The 23,832-nt window shown below is 36.6% G+C and overlaps 2 protein-coding genes across 7 annotated transcripts in view; both read right to left on the bottom strand.

Moving 5' to 3' along the window:
* bmp6 (bone morphogenetic protein 6) overlaps window positions 1-12,539 on the bottom strand; it is a 33,290-nt gene extending 20,751 nt beyond the window's left edge. Inside the window, exon 1 of one of the 5 annotated variants that reach the window (XM_047808437.1) lies at window positions 11,741-12,539. In XM_047808437.1, the coding sequence (XP_047664393.1) occupies window positions 11,741-12,146 (406 nt within the window). In that variant the 5' untranslated portion in view covers window positions 12,147-12,539. The remainder of the gene's footprint in view (window positions 1-11,740) is intronic. The other 4 variants (XM_027172535.2, XM_027172554.2, XM_027172544.2 and 1 more) reach the window with 4 other exon arrangements.
* A 1,480-nt stretch (window positions 12,540-14,019) lies between these two features.
* Window positions 14,020-21,371, bottom strand: zgc:101569 (uncharacterized protein LOC449822 homolog). 2 transcript variants are annotated; one of them, XM_027170475.2, is made up of 7 exons: window positions 20,830-21,371; window positions 20,626-20,730; window positions 19,356-19,520; window positions 19,067-19,164; window positions 18,044-18,188; window positions 15,672-15,821; window positions 14,020-14,857 (listed from the first exon to the last, which is right to left on the bottom strand). In XM_027170475.2, the coding sequence occupies exons 1-7, from the start codon at window positions 20,864-20,866 to the stop codon at window positions 14,634-14,636; spliced, it is 924 nt and encodes a 307-aa protein (XP_027026276.1). In that variant the 5' UTR covers window positions 20,867-21,371; the 3' UTR covers window positions 14,020-14,633. The 2 variants fall into 2 exon arrangements, with proteins under 2 accessions (XP_027026276.1, XP_027026267.1); XM_027170466.2 differs by having other exon boundaries at window positions 20,626-20,748; window positions 20,830-21,206.
* Window positions 21,372-23,832: the final 2,461 nt, after the last annotated feature.

Here is a 23,832-nt window from a genome sequence, read left to right as displayed (position 1 = left end):
ACCCACTGCCAAACCGGTCATGCTGGAGGATGTTGCAGGCAGCAGAATGTTCTCCATGGCGTCTCCAGACTCACGTCTGTCACATGTGTTCAGTGTGAACCTGCTTTCATCTGTGAAGAACACAGCGTGCCAGTGGCGAATTTGCCAATCTTGGTGTTTTCTGGCAAATGCCAAACGTCCTGCCCGGTGTTGGGCTGTAAGCACAACCCCTCCCTGTGGACGTTGGGCCCTCATACCACCCTCATGGAGTCTGTTTCTGACCGTTTGAGCAGACACATGCACATTTGTGGCCTGCAGGAGGTAATTTTGCAGGGCTCTAGAAGTGCTCCTCCTATTCCTCCTTGCACAAAGGCAGAGGTAGCAGTCCTGCTGCTGAGTTGTTGCCCTCCTATGGCCTCCTCCATGTCTCCTGATGTACTGCCCTGTCTCCTGGTAGCGCCTCAATGCTCTGGACACTACAATGACAGACACAGCAAACCTTCTTGCCACAGCTCACATTGATGTGCCATCCTGGATGAGCTGCACTACCTAAGCCACTTGTGTGGGTTGTAGACTCCGTCTCATGCTACTACTAGAGTGAAAGCACCACCAGCATTCAAAAGTGACCAAAACTTCAGCCACAAAGCATACTGTAGGAACTGAGAAGCGGTCTGTGGTCACCACCTGCAGAACCACTCCTTTATGTCTTGCTAATTGCCTATAATTTCCATTTGCACAACAGCATGTGAAATTGATTGTCAATCAGTGTTGCTTCCTAAGTGGGCAGTTTGATTTCACAAAAGTGTGATTGACTTGGAGTTACATTGGATTGTTTTTAATTATGTTTTAACAATGTGCCAAAGTTGTCCTTGTAAGTGCAATAAATCTAAGATTATACCTGATTATAATCTGCGTCTTAGTCTCCTAATTATTCTGCCATTTTCCTTCTGATGAACTGTAGTGATCATCAAGAAAGATTTACATTCTTATTCACACACATTGCTCACAACTTGTGAGTTAATTAACCAGGATGCATGTTAATGGGATGCATGCCAGTTTGGAACGGGACCACAGATGTTACATTAATAACAAAATACACTGCCTAGTCAAAAAAAAGTCACAGCTGGATTTAAATAATCATATAGGTAATGCCTGCAGTGGTTAATATATTTCTTCTGGCAAGAAGTTGTATAAACCTATCTGATGCCATGAGTAATATTTCTTAACAGTCATGTCAGACGACATATCCTGTGGTCATGGAAAAGATGTTACTGGAAGGATCGTGGGAAACCATCATTTTGAAGATGAATTGTCAGAAAAAATCTCGAATGATCATGCTAGGAGATCACTTAAATGTTTGGTGAAATCAAAATGTAAAAAAAAACAGCAGAACTAATGGTTATGTTTAATAGTGAAAGTAAGAACATTTCCACATGTAAAATGTGAAGAGAACCTGGGGGATTGGGACTAAACAGCTGTGTAGCCTAAAAAAAAAGTAAGGCTAATTGAAAAAAAAGGCTTCATTTTGAAAGGGTGCATAAAGATTGGACTCTAAGGAAAAAGATCATGTGGTGTAATGAGTCCAGATTTACCCTGTTCCAACCAAAAGCTAGGCTTGCTTCATTTGGTCAGGTCTAGGTTCAGCAACGTTATGTGCCCAAAAGAAAAAGAAAAAAAAGAGGTCAGCTGACTATCTGAATATACTGAATTTGCTTTTCCTAACCTGTTGCTCACTGAAACCACAAGCTCTAAATAATTTCTACAGTCATACTGACCTGTTTTTCGAGTTCTGTCCTTAAATAGATTAGCATAATATGACCCACCTTAAATAAATGATCATAAATAAGGTCTATTTCATGTATTTACTTGCATAACGTGTGGCTATGTAACTTATGTGGTATAGTCATTAGCCCACACAGTGACACAGATAGCTCCACTGATGGAAAAATCCTCTCTCTCTCTCTCTCTCTCTCTCTCTCTCTCTCTCCCTCTCTCCCTCTTTCAGCACTGTGCTTTCAGTAACACTTTACACTCTTACATAATTAAAATGAAATTTCCTTCATCAACCATTAAGACCAAGGTACACTTTACTGGTATATTATTCACAGATGTCATAGCTCAGTGGTTAAGGTAGAGACAGTAGAGTTGCAAAGAGTTCAAATCCCAGGTCCCCCAAACTGCCAATGCAGGGCCCAATAAGCAAGGCCCTTAACCCCACAGTTGGATAAATTAAAGTAAAATCTGTCATTCTGGATAAGGGTGTCTGCTAAATGCCAGAAATGTAAATGTATACAGTAAAAATGATTAGAGTAGTTCACTAATAACTATTAATTACTTCCATAGAAATACTTATGACATCATTAAACTACTTATTAATTTCTCATCACATCAACATCTATTCCCAATTATTTACCTGTATGTCTACTAAATAATGCACCAAAGCATCCACACTTTAGTATTTAGGTCATTTAGTTCCTTAGAGTTGTTTTATGTTTCCAGACAAAAGCTAAATAAAAAAATGGATAACAACAATCTACAAAAGTAAATGTAATGTAATAATAAGCACAAATAAAGAACAAAACTCTTACTTAATATACCAATTATTGTCAGGCAACATGGACAGATGTAGCAAACAAGTAGCTTTGTTTAAAAAGCTTACAGACTATCTCAGTAACAAAAAACAGACAATGGTCAGGTGATCAGCAAACAGCATAAAAGTGACAAAACAAGAAGAAAGAAGAATAACAAAATAAGGCTTGGGAATGACAGGCAACTAAGTCACAGAGTGTAAATATAGCAGTGAAATTTGGATTTGTATGATGCCAGTTCATGTTTACACAACAAATATATTAATGACAAACCTGTAGCTTAAAACACACAGTCATTAATAATAACTTTAGAATACTTTTGAATAGGCATCTCTTAGTATCTCTTTGAGGGACATTCTAGTACTTAAGAAAATAATGATTACAATGTCTGTGTTTTTGCTTAAAAAAATGACAATGTTTTTAACTTCCAGTACTTGGAGGGACAATTACTCTAAATGTATTAAGCACCTGCTTAAGTCAGTTTTATGGGTTCCCCATTCGGATTATTCCAATTACTAATGTGTAGTTCAAGCCTCCTAAAGAAGTATTGGGTCCAGAATCTTTAAACACAAACACTTGAATTTACTCCTCTCGCTTCTATCATATCACTAACCCCTCTACCAGTCGCTTGTATAATCCTTTTAATAAAAAGTAAATACATAGGGTTGTAACTGTAAAGTCAATGAAAAAAGTTCAGAATTACAAATATTAAAGTCACAATACCATGCTAAGAACAACTGAAAATGAAAAAGGTATATACCCTGGGATGAAGAGCAGCAAATGAAGGACAAATGCGCTCAGAAGACTAATATGGACCAATCAAATGTGTGGAATTGATTGTGTGTTGGAGTGGAATTGCAGTGCTGACTAAGTGCTGGCTAATGTTTTGCCACTGTGTGTGAGGGTTGCAAATTAACAATGGTAATCAGGTATACGGTTGAATGAAGTTAGCCATGTGTATGAATGTCATAAGGAGCTCTGAGTTTGTTTGTCTTAAAAAAAATGGATTGTGCAAAAACTATTGGGTCTCAACTGGCTACTACTGAATGAGAACATATGTAGGACTCTAATTTACGTGATAAGAAAGCACATGAGTACTTACAGATTACAGATTATAAGGATTACCTTGTCATTCCTATAGAATTGCTCACAAATGCTATGTCTGAAACATCCACCTACACTTTGAATGGGCACATGAAGACTTTGTATCCAAGAATTGGAGCTGAAATTCCATTGGACCCCTTTAAACACAGATGTGAGGGAAGCCACCACAGAGCTTAGTTTCCTAATGAGATGGTTATAGTACCATAACCAATCTTTATACCAAACTAAATTAGTAGTATTTCAATTATTGTGGATATTTTTGGCAGTAACCCTATGCTAAATTTGAAAATGAAGAAAAATTCAAAGTCCAGGAATGCCCCAGTCAGAGCCCAGACCTCAATCCCAGTGGAAACCTATGGAATGACTTAAAAAGATGCATACACAGAAGATCCCTTTGCAATTTAAAGGAACTTCAACTTTTATGCAAAGAATAGTGGGATAAAATGTGATAAAATGTCTAGATGTGTGAAATGAATAGAGACTTATTCACAAAGACTTGATGCTGCTGGAACAGAATCAACTGCATCATGTGTCATCTGACCAACAGAGGTGCTAAACTATGATTAGATGGGTATTTATTCAGGTAGGGGTCATTAAGAAGGGCTGTTTATTTTTTCTTTTTCTTTTAACTGTAGAGGAATTAATGGTGTTGAGGTTCGGTGGTGGAGGCAGATGTTCTTAAAATTGAAGAAGTTGATTCCCTGGGTCAATCAGTAGATCTTTTATGTCTCACAGACTCCCTCGTTTATAAAAATCTATTTAGTAGTTAACTTGGCCTTCGGAATGTTTGAGTGTTTGGTGTGATCATTACATGGTAGCACATCATGTGCACTACCGGATTTTGCTGTTTGAGTGCAGTCACTCACCACAATCTCAGGCGTTCACTCAGGTTTGTTGACGGTTGAGTGGCTGGCTGCTTTATGTTCCAGGAAGCCCTTATGTATGTGCCACCTTCTGGCTCTCGCTTTTATTTATGTTGTCATAGCTAATCTTGAGAGAGTTCCTGACTGGATTTTGCACAAAAGGTACATTGTCCTTAACCCTTTCATTATCTTAGCGCCCTGTCTTCCTGACTCCATCTGCTCTCTGTACCTGCCTGTTCCACCCCGATGCCCTAATTCTGATTGGATTCTCATTGCTTGGAGGTGCTCACTGCTGGCTTTGAACATCAATATGTTTACGGCAGTGGTTGTGGGATTTACCAGTAAATTGGCAGATGATACAGTTAAGAAAACCAACATCAGAATGTTTCACCAAAGTAAAGCAGCAGATGGATAGAATCATCTGTGACATGCTTAGATCATACAATGCTGCCTGTACAGCGGGACTCACCACAGAGAACATGGACAAGTACAAGATTGTGTCCTATGAAGTGTTCAGATTTTTGAAGTAAGTAAAGAATGATACCACAATATAAAACGCCATCTTCCTGCATTTTGAGTGCAGACACTTCTCTGGCAGACAAGCTGAGCACTTTTTGCATTCACTTTGAGTCTGCAGCTAACAGCACTAATAGTGCTATCAGCCCTAGCAGTGCTAAGGGTACTAATTGGAGTATGCATGCATTCCAAACATATAGAGCTTGGACTAAACAACACCTACCACTTCAACCTGATATTGCAGCTGATTGTACTTGATCACACAAACAACCTCTTACCATTGCAAACACTTTATTCAAATGATCATACTCTTAATCTTAATCCGATAATCTTGTATTCCTCCTAACATGTCACCCATTATGTAGTGTGGATTCCAATATATATATGTCAGGATCACGCTCAGGCTTTTTATCTGTTGGAACATTAGGGTCCGTTCAGTCTTATGTACCATATGTTTTTGTTAAGGTTTTGTGTTCATGTGTCTGCCCCACCCTTATCTAATTCCTTCCTGCCCCAGCACACCTGTTCCTCATGTGTCTAATTGTCTTGCTTTTTATCCCGGCAATCCTTGTCTTCGTGTGCTCTGTTAGGTTGTTCTGTCTTGGTTCTTTTGAGTTTTGGTTTTATTTTCTTTTTCCAAGTGTTTCCTATTTTTCTGTGTTATGTTACATTTAATAAATCGTGTTTTAAGCCATCCTCGCATTTGGGTATGAATTTTATGACTGAATACACCCCATTTTCTGACATTATAAACACAGCTATTTCTCTTTTAGTTCAACTTTCACACCCTGCTCTTATTTACTGAATGTGAAATCAGTAAATATTAGCCACTAGTCTATGCATAATATAGGCAAGAAATCCGCAACACTATACTGTTATATACAGTGTTTCAATGTCATTGTCTAAACTCTGTACAAAAAAATGTAGGAAAATTGGCTGTCAGGTGTTTCTTGTTAACAAGTTGTGTCCTGTTTGGTTGTTTTAAGAATACATAGCTCTTAAAATCTACTCTTAGTTATAACTTTCAGATTAAATAAATAAAGCAAATAAATAAAGTGAATAAAGCATAAGCCAACATGAAGATCAAAGGGAGCCATCTATGGGAGAAAAGCAAGCAATTTTAAAGATGAACAAAGAGGGAAAAACATTAGGCATAATCAATATCATAATTCTGAATGAAAGAATAAATAAACTAGTGGTGTACTGTAAAACAGACACTGAACAGGTTTGCCAAAGAAAATAATAACAGTTGATGACAGAATCATCAAGAAGCTAAAGATGTAAAGAAAACTCCCAAAACAACAGTTAATGGCATTACCAAAACACAGGGCAGGAGGCATTCAAATAAGGCTTTTAGAACACAAATCACAAGATGCAAACCACTCATAAGCAGTAAGAATCAGAAGGCCAGGTTCTGAAACCAAGATTAATCTCTACCAAAGTGATGTAAAGGTCAAGTGTGTTAGATAAAAGAACATTATTCTCCTCCAAAATATACAAGCTCATCTGTGAAACGTGTGAGTGGTGGTGTCAAGGCTTGGGCTTGCAAGGCTCTTGAACATGCTCATTATTCTTTACGCATGATGGCAGCAGCAGCAGAATCAATTCAAAATAAAGTTTGCAGAAACAATTTGTTTGGCAATTAGCAGATGAATGCATCCAAATTAATCCGGTGAAACTTTATCACACACCAAGACACTGATCCATATCACATAACGACACAAGAAAAGACCTTGCAGAGAAAAAGGTTTTAGACATGCTATGTCAATCACTAGACCATACCACAATTGTGCATGTATTTTTCGTACTGAAAACATTTCACCAGCTGAATGAGGCAGCAGAAAAACCAACAATTTGTTGATTTCAATGAGCCACAGGCTGGATACAAGCCTTTTATTATAAGCAAAGGATATGCAACCAAATATTAAGTATTATAGAATTAATGTCTAATTTACTTCAAGATGTACAAAGCACAACGGTTACAAAATGATTAAAGATATTTTGAGATTAATAATACCCGAAATAAAAACTGAAATCTTAAATTATTTTCTGATATCCAGCTTTTGGTATCAAACCCTAATGTCTTCGGAATAAACAAATTATTTGGGTGGTTAGGGTACATGTATATAAACGTTAAAAAATAAAATGTTTCTGCATGAAAAAAATTCTATAAAAGATCAGTAAGCAGCACTAAACTAAACAAAGTCAATATTCGGAATGCAACCATTTGTCTTGTAGTAGCATTGAAGTAGAATGATATGTTCCATTACATAGTTTACCTTCAGCTACCTAAGATTTTTCTATGCCTAATACACAATACAGTAGATTTTTAATGCTTAATCTGTTTAAATGATCCAATTCTGACATAATAAGTCCAATAACTTCAAATATAGCATAAAATCAACTGATAAACTAAAATAGCAGTGAGAAACAGAGCCCTGATTTAATTTTATTCTAATACTGTATATTTGTAAGATGTGGAGCAACTTCAGGCCATTGTGGCTGACCAAGGAGAAGCCCTTAGAGTTTACCAGGAGCAACTCACAGTACTCCATACTACAAAGATTCACCTGCCATTTGCAATCCCCCTGCTTCAAGGACAGAACCAGCCCGCATAGCCCTAACTGATAAATTCAATGGAGCTGCCAATCGCTGCAAGGGGTTCCTCCAACAATGTGAGATTTTTTTCACTCATCAGCCTGATGCTTACCACGACAACTCCACCAAGAGAGCTTTGCTACTTACTGGAAGGGCCCTGAATTGGGCAGCAGCCATTTGAGACACCCAAGTACAGACCTCATACAATCAGTTTTCTTAGTTGATTCGAAAAGTGTTTGAGTATCCCACAGGTGAATGCAACATATCTGTTCGGATTCTGAAGCTTTGCCAGAGTTCTGACTCCACACTTGTGCTTCAAACCTTGTGCGTCTACTGCAGCCTTGTTGGTCTACTGCATTTTTAGCAGGTATAAATTGCCAAAGTTTCAATTTATGTCAAGCTTAAAAGAACCCAGAACCAGAACCTTAAAACTGCTGTTGTCATGTTGGTTTTCTTGCCATTTTAAAATGTCCTTTCATATCTTGTTTTTATATTGGACCAATATCTTGTCTCCTTTTATATCTTGTCTTCATATTTTTCTTTTCTTGCAAAGCCTGTGAACTACTGCTTTTATCCATGTTAGTATATTATGTAAAGGCTTGCTGCAATGATCTGTGTGTCTGAGCCTGAGTCTGAGTCTGTGTCTGTGTGTTTGTGTGTTTGTGTGTTTGTGTGTGTGTGTGTGTGTGTGTGTGTGTGTGTGTGTGTGTGTGTGTGTGTGTGTGTGTGTATGAAAGTGCAACCCCAAAGGGGCAGATGTAAGGAGGAAGCCACTGTCAGATGGCAGAGATGGATCTCTCCTGAGGGATCTGATAAATAAGGAAAAATATATTTGAAAAAGGAAACGCAGCTGTTTCCAAAGGAGAGGTCAAAATATTGGTGGTTCACATTCCAGAGATACAAATACCTCAGCCAAACTCTCTTTTTTCCCCTTTAAGTGCTACTGTCCCACATGCTGAATGCACATTCCTCTAGGCCATTAACTTTGTCAGAGCTCAGTAGAAAAAGGTACATTTCCCAGTAGAAATACTTAACCCTGGGTTATTATAAACAGAATCTCATTCATAATTTGAGATGTTACACTGTGAATAAATTTAAAAATGTATATATACAGTGGTGTGAAAAAGTGTTTGCCCCTTCCTGATTTTTTAAATTTTTTTGCATATCTGTTACACTTTAATGTTTTAGATCATCAAACAAATTTAAATATTAGTCAAAGATAACACAACATGCAGTTTTTAGGTGAAGGTTTTTATAATTAAGGGACAACAAAATCCAAACCTACATGGCCCTGTGTGAAAAGGTGCTTGCCCCTAAACTTAATAACTGCTTGGGCCACCCTTAGCAGCAAGAACTGCAAACAAGCATTTTGATTAACTCGCAATGCGTCTGTAGGTCAGGAACAGATGGCTGCACATTGTCCGTCAGGATTATTTGGTAGAAAGCAGAATTCATGGTTCCCTTTATCACAGCAAGTCTTCCAGGACCTGAAGCAGCAAAACAGCTTCAGACCATCATACTACCACCACCGTTTTACTGTCGGTATGATGTTCTTTTTCTGAAACGAGTGTTACTTTTACGCCAGATGTAATGGGACACACCTTCCAAAAAGTTCAACCTTTGTCTCGTCAGTCCACAGAGTATTTTCCCAAAAAGTCTTGGGGATCACCAAGATGTTTTCTGGCAAACACTTTTTCACACAGGGCCATGTGGGTTTGGATTTTGTTTTCCCTTAACAATAAAAACCTTCATTTAAAAACTGAATGTTGTGTTTGTGTTATCTTTGACTTAAATTTGAATTTAAATTTGTTTGATGATCTGAAACATTAAAGAGTATCAATCTTGCAAAAAAATAAGAAATCAGGAAGGGGCAAACACTTTTTCACACCACTGCACACACACACACACACACACATTTTTTATATATATATATATATATATATATATATATATATATATATATATATATATATATATATATATATATATATATATATATATACACATACACACACACACAGACACACACACACACACACACACACACACACACACACACACACATTATTATGCATGAAAAAGTAGTGATTCAAGCTGTATATACAGCTAAGATGATATGCAATCTTTAGACTTGTGTGATGCACAACCCCAGACCTCTCATTAGCCCCAGTGAGTGCAGAGCACCTGCAGTTTGAGCACTCTTTGATCTGTGCCAAATGGTGATTCTTTAAATCACAAGGTTGGCAGGACTCTTGCAGGGACTGGAATGTATAAACAGTTTGTGGAACTTAAAAGTCCCAGACAGACAGTCCGTTTGACTTTTACCGGTGTTTTTGTGTTTTTAAAACCTGCATCGAGGCCCAAGTCCCCAGTACACAGGCCAGATTATGCAGGGTAGATCTGCACAAATCTAGTCACCGGATGCATTACATAAATTAGGTTCTGAATGACTTTTTCAGGATGGGTACATAGGCCTAAGTACACTGCTTAAGTTTGCTATTTTGATCCCACAAACCACAGGCTAGAATATTGAGATTTATTTTTTTTAGACCTATTTAGCTGGCAGATGATGGTAACAACAAATGTTAGGATTTGTAGGAAATATTTCTAGTTGATATTTAATTTTTTCAACATTCATGCCTTACACTATTGCCATCTGAATCTTTGTTAACTCATCATCACTCTGCAAACTCTGGCTACATTAAACTGTCAAATTCCTTCATTTCACATTGCCCTATATTGCCACAGTGAACATTGCACTGGACATACCAAGGAAGAAACCACTGTACTAACAACAGACCAAGAATAAACAACAGTAGTTAATGACAGAAACACTGTTACAGCTGTAAATAAAATCCTAAAACTTCAGTTCAAGTTTAATCTACCACAGTGATAGAAATGGCAATGTGTGGAAAAAGAATGGGTCTGCTCATTTATCTGAGACATAGTAAAGCACTATAGAAGTAGTGTTATTGCATGAGCTTTCCCTGTTGTTTTTGGAATGGGCTAAGTAATTTTACATTTATACATTTTATAAATATTCTATACAGTATAACTCATGATGGGAGCCAGCAGAATGAATTCAGAATTTTACAGAAAGATTCTGCCTGACAATTTACAGAGATGCATCTAGTCTAATCTGTTGAAACTTCATTATCCAAATCACAGTGCAAATATAACTATAGACTACTTAAGGGAAAATGTATTTTGGAAGGTGTAATAAGGTTGTAGTCGTTAAATCAATCAGCACACCTTTACCAAATTGACTACAATCTCCTGAAGAGGAGATTTAAACAAGCATCAACTAAACTAAGCTGTGGTATTGTACAAGCCTGGAGATTCAGAAAAAGAGAAAGCACTAGACAAAGGATGGGAATACAAATTAAAATTTTGTTTTCCTATTAAAACGTGACCTGTTGCCAAAGTTGCCATGTTCTAAGTTGTTTAACACATCTGGAAACAGATAGTAATTGTAGCTGCAATCTGATCTTACATCTCATAGTCATCTTTGGCTATAAATTCAAAATATCTTCAGTGCAACAATCAAGGAAAAACCATAAGCCACATTGTTGAAAAGCTTTGTCATAGTGTTTGGCAAACACCTGAACTATCAAGAACACCAGAATATACTAAAATATTAACATAATAAAACAGACAAAATATTTCCTGGCTGTATTAATTGAAGAGGATTAGACAGTAGACTTCAACATGTTTTCATTCTAAATGATGTGTAACCTCTTGTTTACATTTTTAGCTACAGGTGGTGGATGAGTGCAGAAGTATACTGTATCTAAGTACCTTCACAGGCAAGTGAGAGCTTAGTGGTTAAGGTGGACTACTGAACAAAAGGTTCGAATCCCAGGGCCAACAAGCTACCACTCCTGGGCCCCTGAGCAAGGCTCTTAACCTTCAAATGCTCAACTGTATAAATGAAATAAGATGTAAGTCGCTCTGGATAAGGAAATGTAAATGTTGAACATCTGCAGTTACGACGCAAACACAATAGGCTCATCCTAGTGTACCTCTGGATCCAGACTGCCTCATTATAACACTTCAAAACATGGCAGAAAACAAGAGGAAATTTGCGCTTACCTAAATTCACAAAGCTCATCACCATGTCAGCTTCATTTAAGTACACGTTGTCTTGAATTGTGGTTAAATGGGGCTCTTGAGTTGTGAACAATGGCTTATAAGGGTCCAAAATCCCGTCAACTTTGCTTTTCTCTTCCAGGTTAATTGCATTGTAGAGGTCCAGCATGAAAAGGGGTGCAGAGTTGTACTTGGCATTCCATAGATGCGGTCTGGGTCTGTGCGCCAGTCCCAGGATGGACAGAATTTCTTTCTGCATCTCTCTCTTTTCCTGAGTGCGTAAACGCCGATGTGTGGATCTCGAATGTAGTTCGCTGGTGCTGTCAAACAAATAACTGTTACCTGCACCAAGGAACACACAACAGGAACTCCAACAAAACACCGTAAATACAAACCAGTGGCTTTTCATTTTAGATCCAGTTTGTCGGGATAAACGAGCAACTGTGGACTTTCCAAACTTCTGGTACCATCCAGTAGAATACAATGAACGAAAGAGTCCTTATTAAAAAAAAATCAATCCATTAAATCCAAAGCGCGATGGCTGGCGTAGAAAATAAATAAACAAATAAATAGAGGTGACTTTATGAAAATATAGGACACCTGATGGAAACGTACTTCAAGCTGACATTAATGCTGACAAAATACCAAAAGGAGGTTAAAAAAAATAATAACATAACAGATACAGACTTTAATTCCCATAATTTTCGGTCTTGGAGTGCGTAAAGTGGAAAAACCCAATATAAGGGCTGCGACTGTACCGCCCAGGATGAGAGATGGAGAGGTGGAGTTATAGGACCCCAAATTATAAGATTACTGCCTACATGTCAGGAAGATCGTATTTACGAGCTGAACGTGTATGGACACCACACAAAAGTCGTAATTTCGAGTTGGAAACTTTGGATTTTTGGATTCCCATGGGGGAGGGGTTGTTGGTTTAAATCAGAAAGCATGCTGAAATCAATTGATTCATGTGTAATTGGAGGCAAATTGGTTGATATCTAATAGTCAGTTGTAAATCAGTTACACACACCCATTTTTCTACTTAAATAAGAGAAGGTGCAGTAGGATCCAGATTATAGGCCTACTTTACCCAATACCTTGTAACAGCATCTGCCAAGTACAGTACTATGGCTTGTGTCCTGGGAGAGGTGGGTAATGGAATGAAAGGATGTATGCTTAAACTAATTAACATAAACAAATAAATAAACAAATAAACAAACAAACAAATAAATAAATGAATAAGCGTGTTCTTATTTTTTTCTTATTTTGTACAAGTTAAACTAAAAGTTTTTTTTTTTTGATTTTTTAAAAATAATTTTATTATTAATATCATTATTATTTCATTATATTATTCTAATTATATGATTAAATCAGATTAAATTGTTACCCTTCACCTTACAATCAATCTAACATTTTAGAACTTTTTGAGAAAAAAAAGCAACAAAAACATTGTTGTCCATTAAAGAAAATTTTGCTCAATAACCAAAATCAAAACTTCTGGCAAGGTTCTAGGCATTGTGGGCTGTGATAAATGTTTGTAGAAATTACAGTAAAAACTGTCAAAATCCAAAATAGTATATCACTGAAGTAGATACCTTGAATTACCCTAAATCAAGAAACAATACAGAAACTTTCATTTTATGTAGAAATATGTAGTAATATTAATAATAATATGTAATATCTAAATAATATGTAGAAAAAAATGCAATTCTGCAGTGAAAATATAAGATTTTATAATTAAAATAAAATTAATCAGAAAAATGGTTTAACATCCAAAAATCTGCAGGTGTTGTGTGGGAATAGAGAAACATACTGTCAATGTCAGATGGTAACAAAGAACGTTGGAAAAAAGGAAGTGCCCTGTTTGGTTTCACTGCATAAGCTAACGATTTCCATCACTAGTGCTTTCACTTTTACTATAGTGAGTTTTTTGGGTCACACATGCACTAAATCAGATACTAGGAATGCATGTGATATGGACGTGCAATATAGTATACAGAGCACATCAAATTGCACTGAAATCATGTACAAAGCTAAATGCATAACAGGAATCAGTGTACATTGTCAGTCTTGCTAATGTGCATGCTCCAATGAAGGCCACCTATACAATCTAAAAAGGAATATAGTAAGTCTCAAGAGCTATATCAGGAAAACAATAAATAGATAAATGTCATCAGTGTGAGGTGGTAAAGGACCAAACTCAGGAGTCAGTAGGGAGTGTAAAGCATGTACAGGTGTTCTTCATACCCTGAATGGCACTGAGCTGTCAATGATACTCTAAATTTAGTTTACAATGAACTTTATTTCTTTGCAAATTGTTAACTAAAATCAATGGCAACCAACTGTAATGCTTTGTCTACTGCATTATGTTGCAATGAAATTCTGGAAATGACAGCTGCAGATGATTTACTCTGAAGATGAACTTTGCAATAGAATACTGTAATATACAGGTATACAGTGTTTATCACTGAGGTAAACTGTAATTAGATTTGCAGTTTTTTAGAGTAGCTTACTGTAAATATGTTTGATTTAGCAAATTCCATTAATTTTTTTTTTTTTATGTTTTCAATACTCATTTACCATAAAAAAAAAACAAGTGTTACTAAATAAAATTTATGGTTGCCAAAAAGTGTACACCATAATGTCTTCTGCCAATTCAATAAACATTGAGGCTCTTGAACACAGATTGCATGATGTCATTGTGCTGCTGCCATATAATTGGCAGATCAACAGGTGATCAAAATAACGTGACCAGTGAGTTTATGCTCTATATTTGTTATTCATAGATTGTTTATCATACACACACACTTTTCTCTCAAATGCAATACTACAAAACAGGACTACAGTAATTACTAGCACATTGTTATTGGAGGGAAAGAAACATTTATCAGGTCTATCAAGAGAATTTTCCACCTCTTCCAGTGCCAGAGCTGAAGCTGGTTGCCCCAGGGACAGCTTCAGCTGTGAGTACTGGCAGGCCATAGTCTGTCTCATATTGCATGGCATGGGTGAATGAGCTGGAGTCAAAAGATGCATGATAGGCAGAGTTACGATCAGCACGGAGACAGAGCTGAGGAAAGGAGCTTATCTGCTCAGCAAGCTCCACAGCTACCTGTAAGGCTGACACACAGAAAAAAGTGACAGAGACATACGGGTAGACAGAGAGAGAGAGAGAGAGATTTGAGCATCATTAATGATCTATGAATATTATATACACTGTACGGTCAATATAATTAAATTTAGCCACTTTATATCAACACATTTGTATTTGTCCACGTCACCATATCTCAGGTATGAACTGACACCTACTAAAGGCAACATATCCTGTATTCAAACTAAGGAATACATTCACCAATGAATATAAAAATGTATTACAAACTCTTTTTGGTAGAATGTTTAAAGAAAGATTTCATTATTAATATAATATGATTTATTATAAAACGTTATTACAATATACTACAGATACTTTAATATGACAAGTGTGAATAACCGTTTCATATCTGTGTGTGTAACAGACTGATGGTGGTGTACTCTTTAATGGTTTCTTTACAGTACTCATACCCTTTACACTGTAAAATAAAGGACAGAACATGTGCTGAAAGTTATAAAGTTGTAAAATTATGGATGATGATCTTTGAGCCAATAACAGCAAAGAAGAGAGAAAGGGACATGTATTATTTTTTTTTTTAGTTACTTTTTCTGCTTTCCCATGAAAGCAAGCATTTTGTTCCATTTTTAGACCAGTATTTACTTGAGTGGTTAGTGTGGCAAATAATACAAACAGTGAAAAACAGATTTAGTCTCAATGCTGCTTAAAAAATATATATACTGCATGTATAAACTTTAAACTATTGCATGTTTAAATAGTTTTATATGAGATTTTAACCACCAGTGCCAGATTCGAACACTATACTGTGTATATATGTATATGTACCTTGTCCATCTGGTACCACTCTGTTTGCTAGTCCAAATGCTAGTGCCTCTTGAGATCCTACAGGTCTTCCAGTCAAAATAAGGTCTAGAGCTCGAGACAAACCAATTAGCTGTGGCAGCCGCACCGTTCCACCATCAATGAGCGGGACACCTAAACAGGTGGAAAGACAACAGGAGAGTTTAGAGTCTGACAGTGTTTTTGTGCCATAGCTTCACATAGCTAACTAAGTTTTTCTTCCAACTGATACATCTAACTCTGCCTGATGAAAAAGTCCCACACAATCCAGAAACTGAGAGCAAACTTTAAAACATACATAAAAATAATGCTGAGCTTTAACATGTTCAACATAACATGTGAATTAATTAAGTGATAAGAAAGAATTCCTAAATTCATAATTGATTTAATTAAGGTATGCATCACTAGATATGCCTTATGACAACTAGCACCTACATCATTTGATGGAACATGGTTCAGAGACAGGCTCAGTAAAGTATTTCAATTTAATAGTTCACTAAATTAAGTGCATGAAAAATAATGCAGCGGAATAAACATGTGAATTAATTTATTTAAACATGAACCATCGTGGCATCTGTATCAGATCTTTGTGGTTTATCCAATCATGCATTCAGTTATTTACAACAATCTTTTTTATCAATCTTATTTTGAAAAAAAAAATAGTTTTCAATTAATTTACTCATTCTGGTCTTAGTAGAGAAGAGATTCGGTTCAAATTCAGAACAAAAATATTTGTAGCATATGTCAAATATGTCAATTGTAAACGAATGTTTGCTAATTACTAATTTCATTCATTTACTGAAGCAGAAATGATAAAATTATATATATAGGAGAAGTTGCTGATTCTGGATTGAAATCAAAAGCAGCATTGGACAAGATGTAAAGTTCAAACAATATAATTAATAGAGAACATGCGAGTAGCCTATCTGAGTTTTTCTGAGCTTGGATATTGAGAGTGCAGGCTGTTTAGATTTGTGAGCAAACAACTATTTGTGAACATGGAGCAGCAGAACACTCAGTAGTGACATGCTTGTACTTTGCATTCCCTTGCTCACTCACAGGGCTCCTGCGCATAGTTTGAGTTGAACTTTGAGACCTTTGAGGTGGGAATATGATGCATGTTCCCACAACTATGATTGGTCACTCTCTACCAACCCAGAAACAGAAACAGTAATTGTGCTAAATGTTTGGTCATTATTCACTCGTTCACTGTGAGGGATGATTTCTCTGCTTTCGCCACATGTTTTTCTGAAGAAAAAAATTTGACTGAGCAAAGAGGAAAAAAAGAAATAAATCCAAAAGTAATTCCTTCTTCATCAAGAAATGAATCATTATAATAAAGGGGTATGAACACGCTTTTCCATTGCAATGCACCCCTAGAGACAGCATTCCATGCTTTCTCCTTCCACTTATCTCTCACCCAAATAATTAACAGCTCTCATAACCCCCATGACTAGGCATCTGCAGGCTGTATTGCCTACCTACATACCTTTAATTCAAATAAATTGAATTTGCACGGCGGCTTAGTGGTTGGCACATTCGCCTCACACCGCCAGGGTCGGAGGTTCGATTCCCGCCTCCGCCTTGTGTGTGTGGAGTTTGCATGTTCTCCCCGTGCCTTGGGGGTTTCCTCCGGGTACTCAGGTTTCCTCCCCCGGTCCAAAGACATGCATGGTAGGTTGATTGGCATCTCTGGAAATTTTGTCCGTAGTGAGTTAATGAGAGTGTGTTTGTGCCCTGCGATGGGTTGGCACTCCATCCAGGGTGTATCCAGCCTTGATGCCCGATGACGCCTGAGATAGGCACAGGCTCCCCGTGACCCGAGGCAGTTCGGATAAAGCCGTAGAAAATGAGTGAGAGCACTTTTAAATGTATTTTTAAATGTATATTTATCTCTAATGAGCAAGCTTGAAGCAACTTGGAAAAACTCCCTGAGATGATATGAGGAAGAAACCTTGAGAGGAACCAGATTCAAAAGGGAATTCATCTTCATCCTTCATCCTCACAATGATGGTATATTTCCAATAAAGGTTTATCTGGTCAAACTGGCTTCCCTTCATCATTTTCATCTTCCTCTGATACTGAGCATTCAAACTTTAACTCAATATGCATTCAAGTTTCAGTGTGACTCCTAAAATTGGATTTTTTATTGACAAACAGTGAAACGTCCCAATGAGGTTATATTAAATACAACCACTGTTGGATAAATACTGAATAATTCCCTGCTTCTTAATCAGAAATGTCAGAATCCAAATCCTGTGACTAAGAAGCATCCAGTATCACAATTCTTTGTGAAAACTATTTCTTTTCCTAACAGTTATGAAGTGGAAAATAAAATCAAGCCAAGAGTATTTTACCAAATCTGCGGCAGAAAACCCCGAAAATTGCACTGGTTTCCACAATCCGGAGATCAGCTAACAGGGCCAATTCCAACCCCCCTGCCACAGCATAGCCACTCACTGCTGCAATCAATGGCTTTGATAATCTCAGGCGAGATGGTCCCTTCAAGCAAACAAAGTAGACAAACCTATTAAAAAATGATTCAAACAGTAAACACAGTATATAGGTAAATATGGATAGCTTTACAGCTGTGTTAGAATTAATGACAGATCAACATTTTTGTCTGTAACTGTGCAACATATATTCATGTCTGTAAGTATGTGAGATAAAATTTGCAACAATACATAACATACACTCATCATCAACTTTATTTGGAATATATATCATTTGGAACTGCACATTCATGCAGTTATCTAACCAGCCAATCATGTAGAAGCAGCATAATGCATAAAATCATTACTGATCAAAAAGTTGAAAAACTTCAGTTAATTTTCATATCAGACTTCAGAATGAGAACATTTATGTTCTCTCTGACTTGGCATAATCATGGCATGGTTGTTGTGGTTGTGCCAGATTTTGTGGTTTGAGAGGGTTTGGCAGCTGAAACACCTTCTTGATGAAAGCAATCAGAACAGATTGACCAAGCTGGTTTGAGCTAACAGGAAGTCTAGAGTAAATCGAATAATCACTCTTTACAACACTGGTAAGCAGCACCTCAGAATGCACAACACAGCAAACCATGAGCTGGATGAACTACTCAAATCAGCCTATCTGGTGTTACTATCCAAGCCACAATCATGACAAATTCACAAAGTTCATCCTTTTTTTTTTTTTTAATTTTGATGACTGATGTGAACATTAACCTGTACCTAAATAATTTTTGATGCAATGTAATGTAATGTAATGTATTCACCGATCATTAAACAAGCACAATAATGTAGTTATTGCAATAAAGTGGACAGTACATGTATTTCATTTGTTACTCCGTCACTTTTAAGCTACTTTTATCAAGTGTGCTTTTCAGCTTTTTCTCCCCTTACCATTGGTGCAGGACCTTCGGTTACATTTTGCTCCAGTCTGAGGGAACTGGAATGCTGGGAGAGTTCTTTAAGATCATAACCAGCACAAAAATGTCCTCCTAAAAAAAGTCCCCAAATACAGAAAAAAGGGGAAAAGGATATTAAATAAGAATTAACACAAAAAAGGAAGAAACATCAAATATGTTTGCTAGATTTTTACAATAACAATATTGGTGATTAATCAATATTAGTGTTAATCAATATCATTATGTGTTTATTAACTAAGCAATTTCAGGTGAACGATATTGACCTATTCCATGTAGCACAGCTACACTGAAGGTATCATCCTGTTCGAAGGCTGAAAACTCTTCAAACAACCGCTGGGATGTCTCTTGGTTCACAGCATTACGCACCTCTGGCCTGTTAATGCCCACAGTAAGCACTGGCCCTTGCCTTTCAATAACCACTGTCTGACCTGAAGTCACAGAGATTAAAGACAAGTAATCATTTCAATTAGTGAGCTGAAACTGTACATTCAGTACAATACTGTAGCACCATTATTATTTCATTAGTGTAAGTAAATGTTTTAGTTCACCATTTTACCAAGGTGAAAAATTCTGTCTGGCAAAAATTCTACCCAGTCCATGACTGACAGTAAAGTTTAGTTTAGGACAGTGGTCCTCTGGAACCATTTCTACTTCTTACAGATTTAGCAGTTAGCCATGATTTTAGGTGTACACACACTGTCTACATTTTAGAAACACTTATGCACACACATTCATGTAGTTATCCAATCAGCCAATCATGTGTCAGCAACACAAGAAAAGGGTCAAGGTGTTCAATTATTCTAAAACATTAGTAAAGGGGGAAAAATGTGACCTCAGTGAATTGGACTGCGTGAAGGCTGTTGGTACCAGAGTGGTTTGGCTATTTCAGACTACATGAAGCTGCTCATATCCAGGGACTGGACAGCTGACGATTTGACAAATGTCGCCCGGTCTTTTACGAATGTGTCAAGTTTGGCTAAAACTGTGTCTACTGCAACCTCGGATTCCTGTTTTTGCTGACAGGACTAGGCCTAAATTTACAGCCTAGTTTAAAATCAAACGTGGAATTTTACACAATTTACATCCATGTCTAGAGCACTGCTGTTTTGCATAAAATTACATCATGTAACTGCTGCTATAATACTGTTCATTCCAGTATTTCTGCACACGCAATATTCTCGAACAAACAGTATTTACACTGGTTGATGCTGTTTTTGTGTATTGTCTTTTGGGTATTGTCGTTTGTGTATTGTCTTTTTTGGTTGCACTGTCTTTTTTGTCCTGCACTGTCTTTCTATCTTGTTTGTCATGTCCTGCACTGTTTGCACCAGGTCACACAGATGCACTTTTTGTATCTAGGACTAACTTACTAAGTCCTTATATCACTGTCTTTGTTCTATGTAGCACCAGGTCGTGGAGAAACATTGTCTCATTTCACTGCAACAGCTATATATGGTTGAAATGACAAAAAAAAAAGCTTTTTGACTTGACAATATGTGCTGCCCCCTATCGGTTGTTTTCGGAAGCTATTACCTGATGTATGGCGCTCATGGGACGTGCACCCAGAGCTGCAGAACCGCTTTCTTGCGCCAAGAAAACACCGGTCATGTAGCCCAGATTTTCCGGTCAGAAAACAATCTGTATGCCGATAAAAACCTTAGAATTATAACTAAAAAAAAACCCACCGATATGTTAATACTCTTTAGTTAAATGTTTGTTTAAAAACGTTAGACTTACTAATAAGTAAGGATGGCCGAGGAAACTTAAAGAGCATTGTGTGAGACAGCTGGTATCTGTATCTGGTGTTAACAAACAAACAGCCTTGAATTCGGCTAAACCTGGCAACCCGTACAGTCAACAAATAACAGCTGCAAACAAATCGCTAAATGAAGGTGTTCATAAGAACAGCCCGGCTTTACAAAAGGGTTAATGTTCACGTTAACAGACATACAGCCGAGCGTTTGGGATTAGATTTTGTCCAGAAAACCCTTGGTTCAAAGTTAGTAAGGAAATTTAGTGTTGAAGCCAGAAATAACAAGTCGTTTTCGATATCAAAATAAAAGCCATCTGCGCGTTTACGGCCAAATAATTTACAAAACTTAATTAACAAAACTTTGTATAGCGAATATTGATCCTCAGGGATTAATAGTATCATCGATAATTTAATACTATTGCCATTATTTAAAGAATATGAAAAATAAAGAATGTGAATCATCACAAAGCCAGAAAATAAGACACACACACACACACACACATACATACACACATACATACATACACTGCTCCGTGTGTGTGTGTGTGTGTGTGTGTGTGTGTGTGTGTGTGTGTGTGTGTGTGTGTGTGTGTGTGTGTGTGTGTGTGTGTGTGTGTGTGTGTGTGTGTGTGTGTGTGTGTGTGTTCACTGCTGTGTGTGTTCACTTTGAATGGGTCAAATGCAGAGAACGAATTCTGAGTATGGTTCACCATACTTAGCTGTATGTCACGTCATTTTCACATACATATACACACACATAAATACATACAATCTTTTCAGTAATTCCATTCTACACTAGTGTTTTAAGTAAAGCACATTCTTCTGTTTTTTTAAGTAAACATCTGTCAATCAGTTAAATGACCACACATCCTTTACTTTTTAATGTGATGTTATGTGTTGTTGTACAAAACACTCCTGGAATGCAACAGTCTTTTTCAAACAAAGCATCTAATGGATAAAAAAAATAATACAAGCCCACAAGACATAAATCTTTGTTATTCAAATAATATTGACTTTAGTAAAATTAAATTAAAACCTGTTAATAGTGAAAGTAACTGAGATTTAAGTAACGGTGTAATGTACAATAGATAAAATATGCATAATATTCTTTTTCTTTATTTACTAAATAGTGGTCATATTAAATCATTAAATTAATTATAAATGTTATCTATTCCCTGCTGTTGGATTATAGATTAAAGCTAATCTATATTATACAGTCTCACTGTATACAACAAAGATGGTGAAAAAAACTTTACCAAAACATAAATGCCTTGGATTCCTTTTCCTTGTATCCATGTACAAACAACATTTATGTACGTAAGTCTTTGAATCTTCATTGCTTTTTTATAATTTTTTTTGGGTGTAGTTGTTATAGTTGTTTCTATTTCTCAATGAGATACATTACACCAAGGTATGTGATTCACCACCGCAGGTACACATTGCTCTGTGCCATTTCCTTGAATTAGTAAGGGTGTTTATTCCTTTTCCTTTCTTAACCTTTCCTTTCCAAGTGTTAAGTGAAAAATTTTAACTGCAGATTTGCATGCTGTTTATCAGAATGATGACATTTCAATTCGTGGTAACTTTGAGTATTAAACACTACTGGTCTTTGATCATGTGCACTAAGACTGCTTTAGTGCTAGCATCTATAGTCAGAACTAGATGACGTCTTGTTGGTGCATTTACTGTATGTTTTCAGCTTCTGAAAGCTTATCTCTTGTTCACTTTCCCAGTTCTATTAAGTGTCATGTGTTAAGCAGCTTTTTTTTTTTATACCTTCTTCTGTCAAATTGGGAAAGAACTTAGCAAGACACTGTAGCATTCTCAGAAAACTCTGTAGAACTTGTTTGTTTTTGGTGATGGTATCCAGATCACACCTCTAACTTTCTCATCATCTGGTTTGAATCCATTGGCTGAGCACATAAACAATGTACTTGATCTGTAATTTTTTTATTTGGCTTTTTTTTTTCAGTTTTAATTTGTACTCTGTGCTATTTGTGGGGGTTTTATATTCTGTGACAATGTTACTGAGTGGTTTCTCCCTACACCAACAATCATCTACAATGATAATAACACCATCGATTTCTTCATTCATCTGTGTTTTGTCATTTTGAAAGACCTATGATGTATGATATTACAAAAGGTAAGTGCAGAAATCTGTATCTTCCTATGGATGTGTGAAATGTGGACATCTTAGAGCTACCAGTATTAACCTGTCAGTCCCCTTGGTTGTCATCTGTGGGTTGAAACATATTCATTGCTAAAGTTGTATTATTTGGCTAAATTACAGTCACCATGCTACTATCTGTTGCGACTGTTTGTGGCACTTAAATCCTTCTTTTCCATAATTTCTTAATTCCTCAATTGTCTTTCAGGGCAACTGGAATTTTCTGTGGCATGTCAATGGATGTCCTAGCATTCATCCTTGACTATTGAAGAGATCTTCATAAACCTTCAGTATGCTTATCATACACTGTCACTTCATGTACTCTTTTTTTTTATCATTCCTTATGACCTGTTTTTCTTCCTACTATTGCAGGTACATCTCGTGTTATGATCTGGAACTTTTGTGTTCCTTGGATTCACTTCAGAAATATCTGTTCCAGTGGCGACATCTGCTGGTCAGAGTAGGTCAGCAACTTTCAGAAGATTTTAGTCTGTTTCCTTTATGTGAAGTAAGTTAAAATCTTAAAATAATCTTAAAAGAACTATGCATTTTGCTCCATTGTCCACATTAAATGTGACTTCTTAGTCATTTATCTTGAGTTTCTATCAATTAATTCTATCAATTAAATCAATTTAATCATTTTACATCTCTGTTGTGAAATCTCTGTTCTATAGATTGATTGATTGATTGATTGATTGATTGATTGATTGTCATCTAAACTTTTACTGTGCCCAGAAACATGCTAGTGGTAAATAAATAAATAAATAAATAAATAAATAAATAAACTATTGACAGATTTACACATCTGCCTGTATTAAGT

The sequence above is a fragment of the Tachysurus fulvidraco genome, chromosome 25 (genome assembly GCF_022655615.1).
Source record: "Tachysurus fulvidraco isolate hzauxx_2018 chromosome 25, HZAU_PFXX_2.0, whole genome shotgun sequence".
NCBI classification, from domain to species: Eukaryota; Metazoa; Chordata; class Actinopteri; order Siluriformes; family Bagridae; genus Tachysurus; species Tachysurus fulvidraco.
The sequence above is the reverse complement of the archived record's forward strand: the minus strand, read 5'-3'. Positions and strand labels throughout refer to the sequence as shown.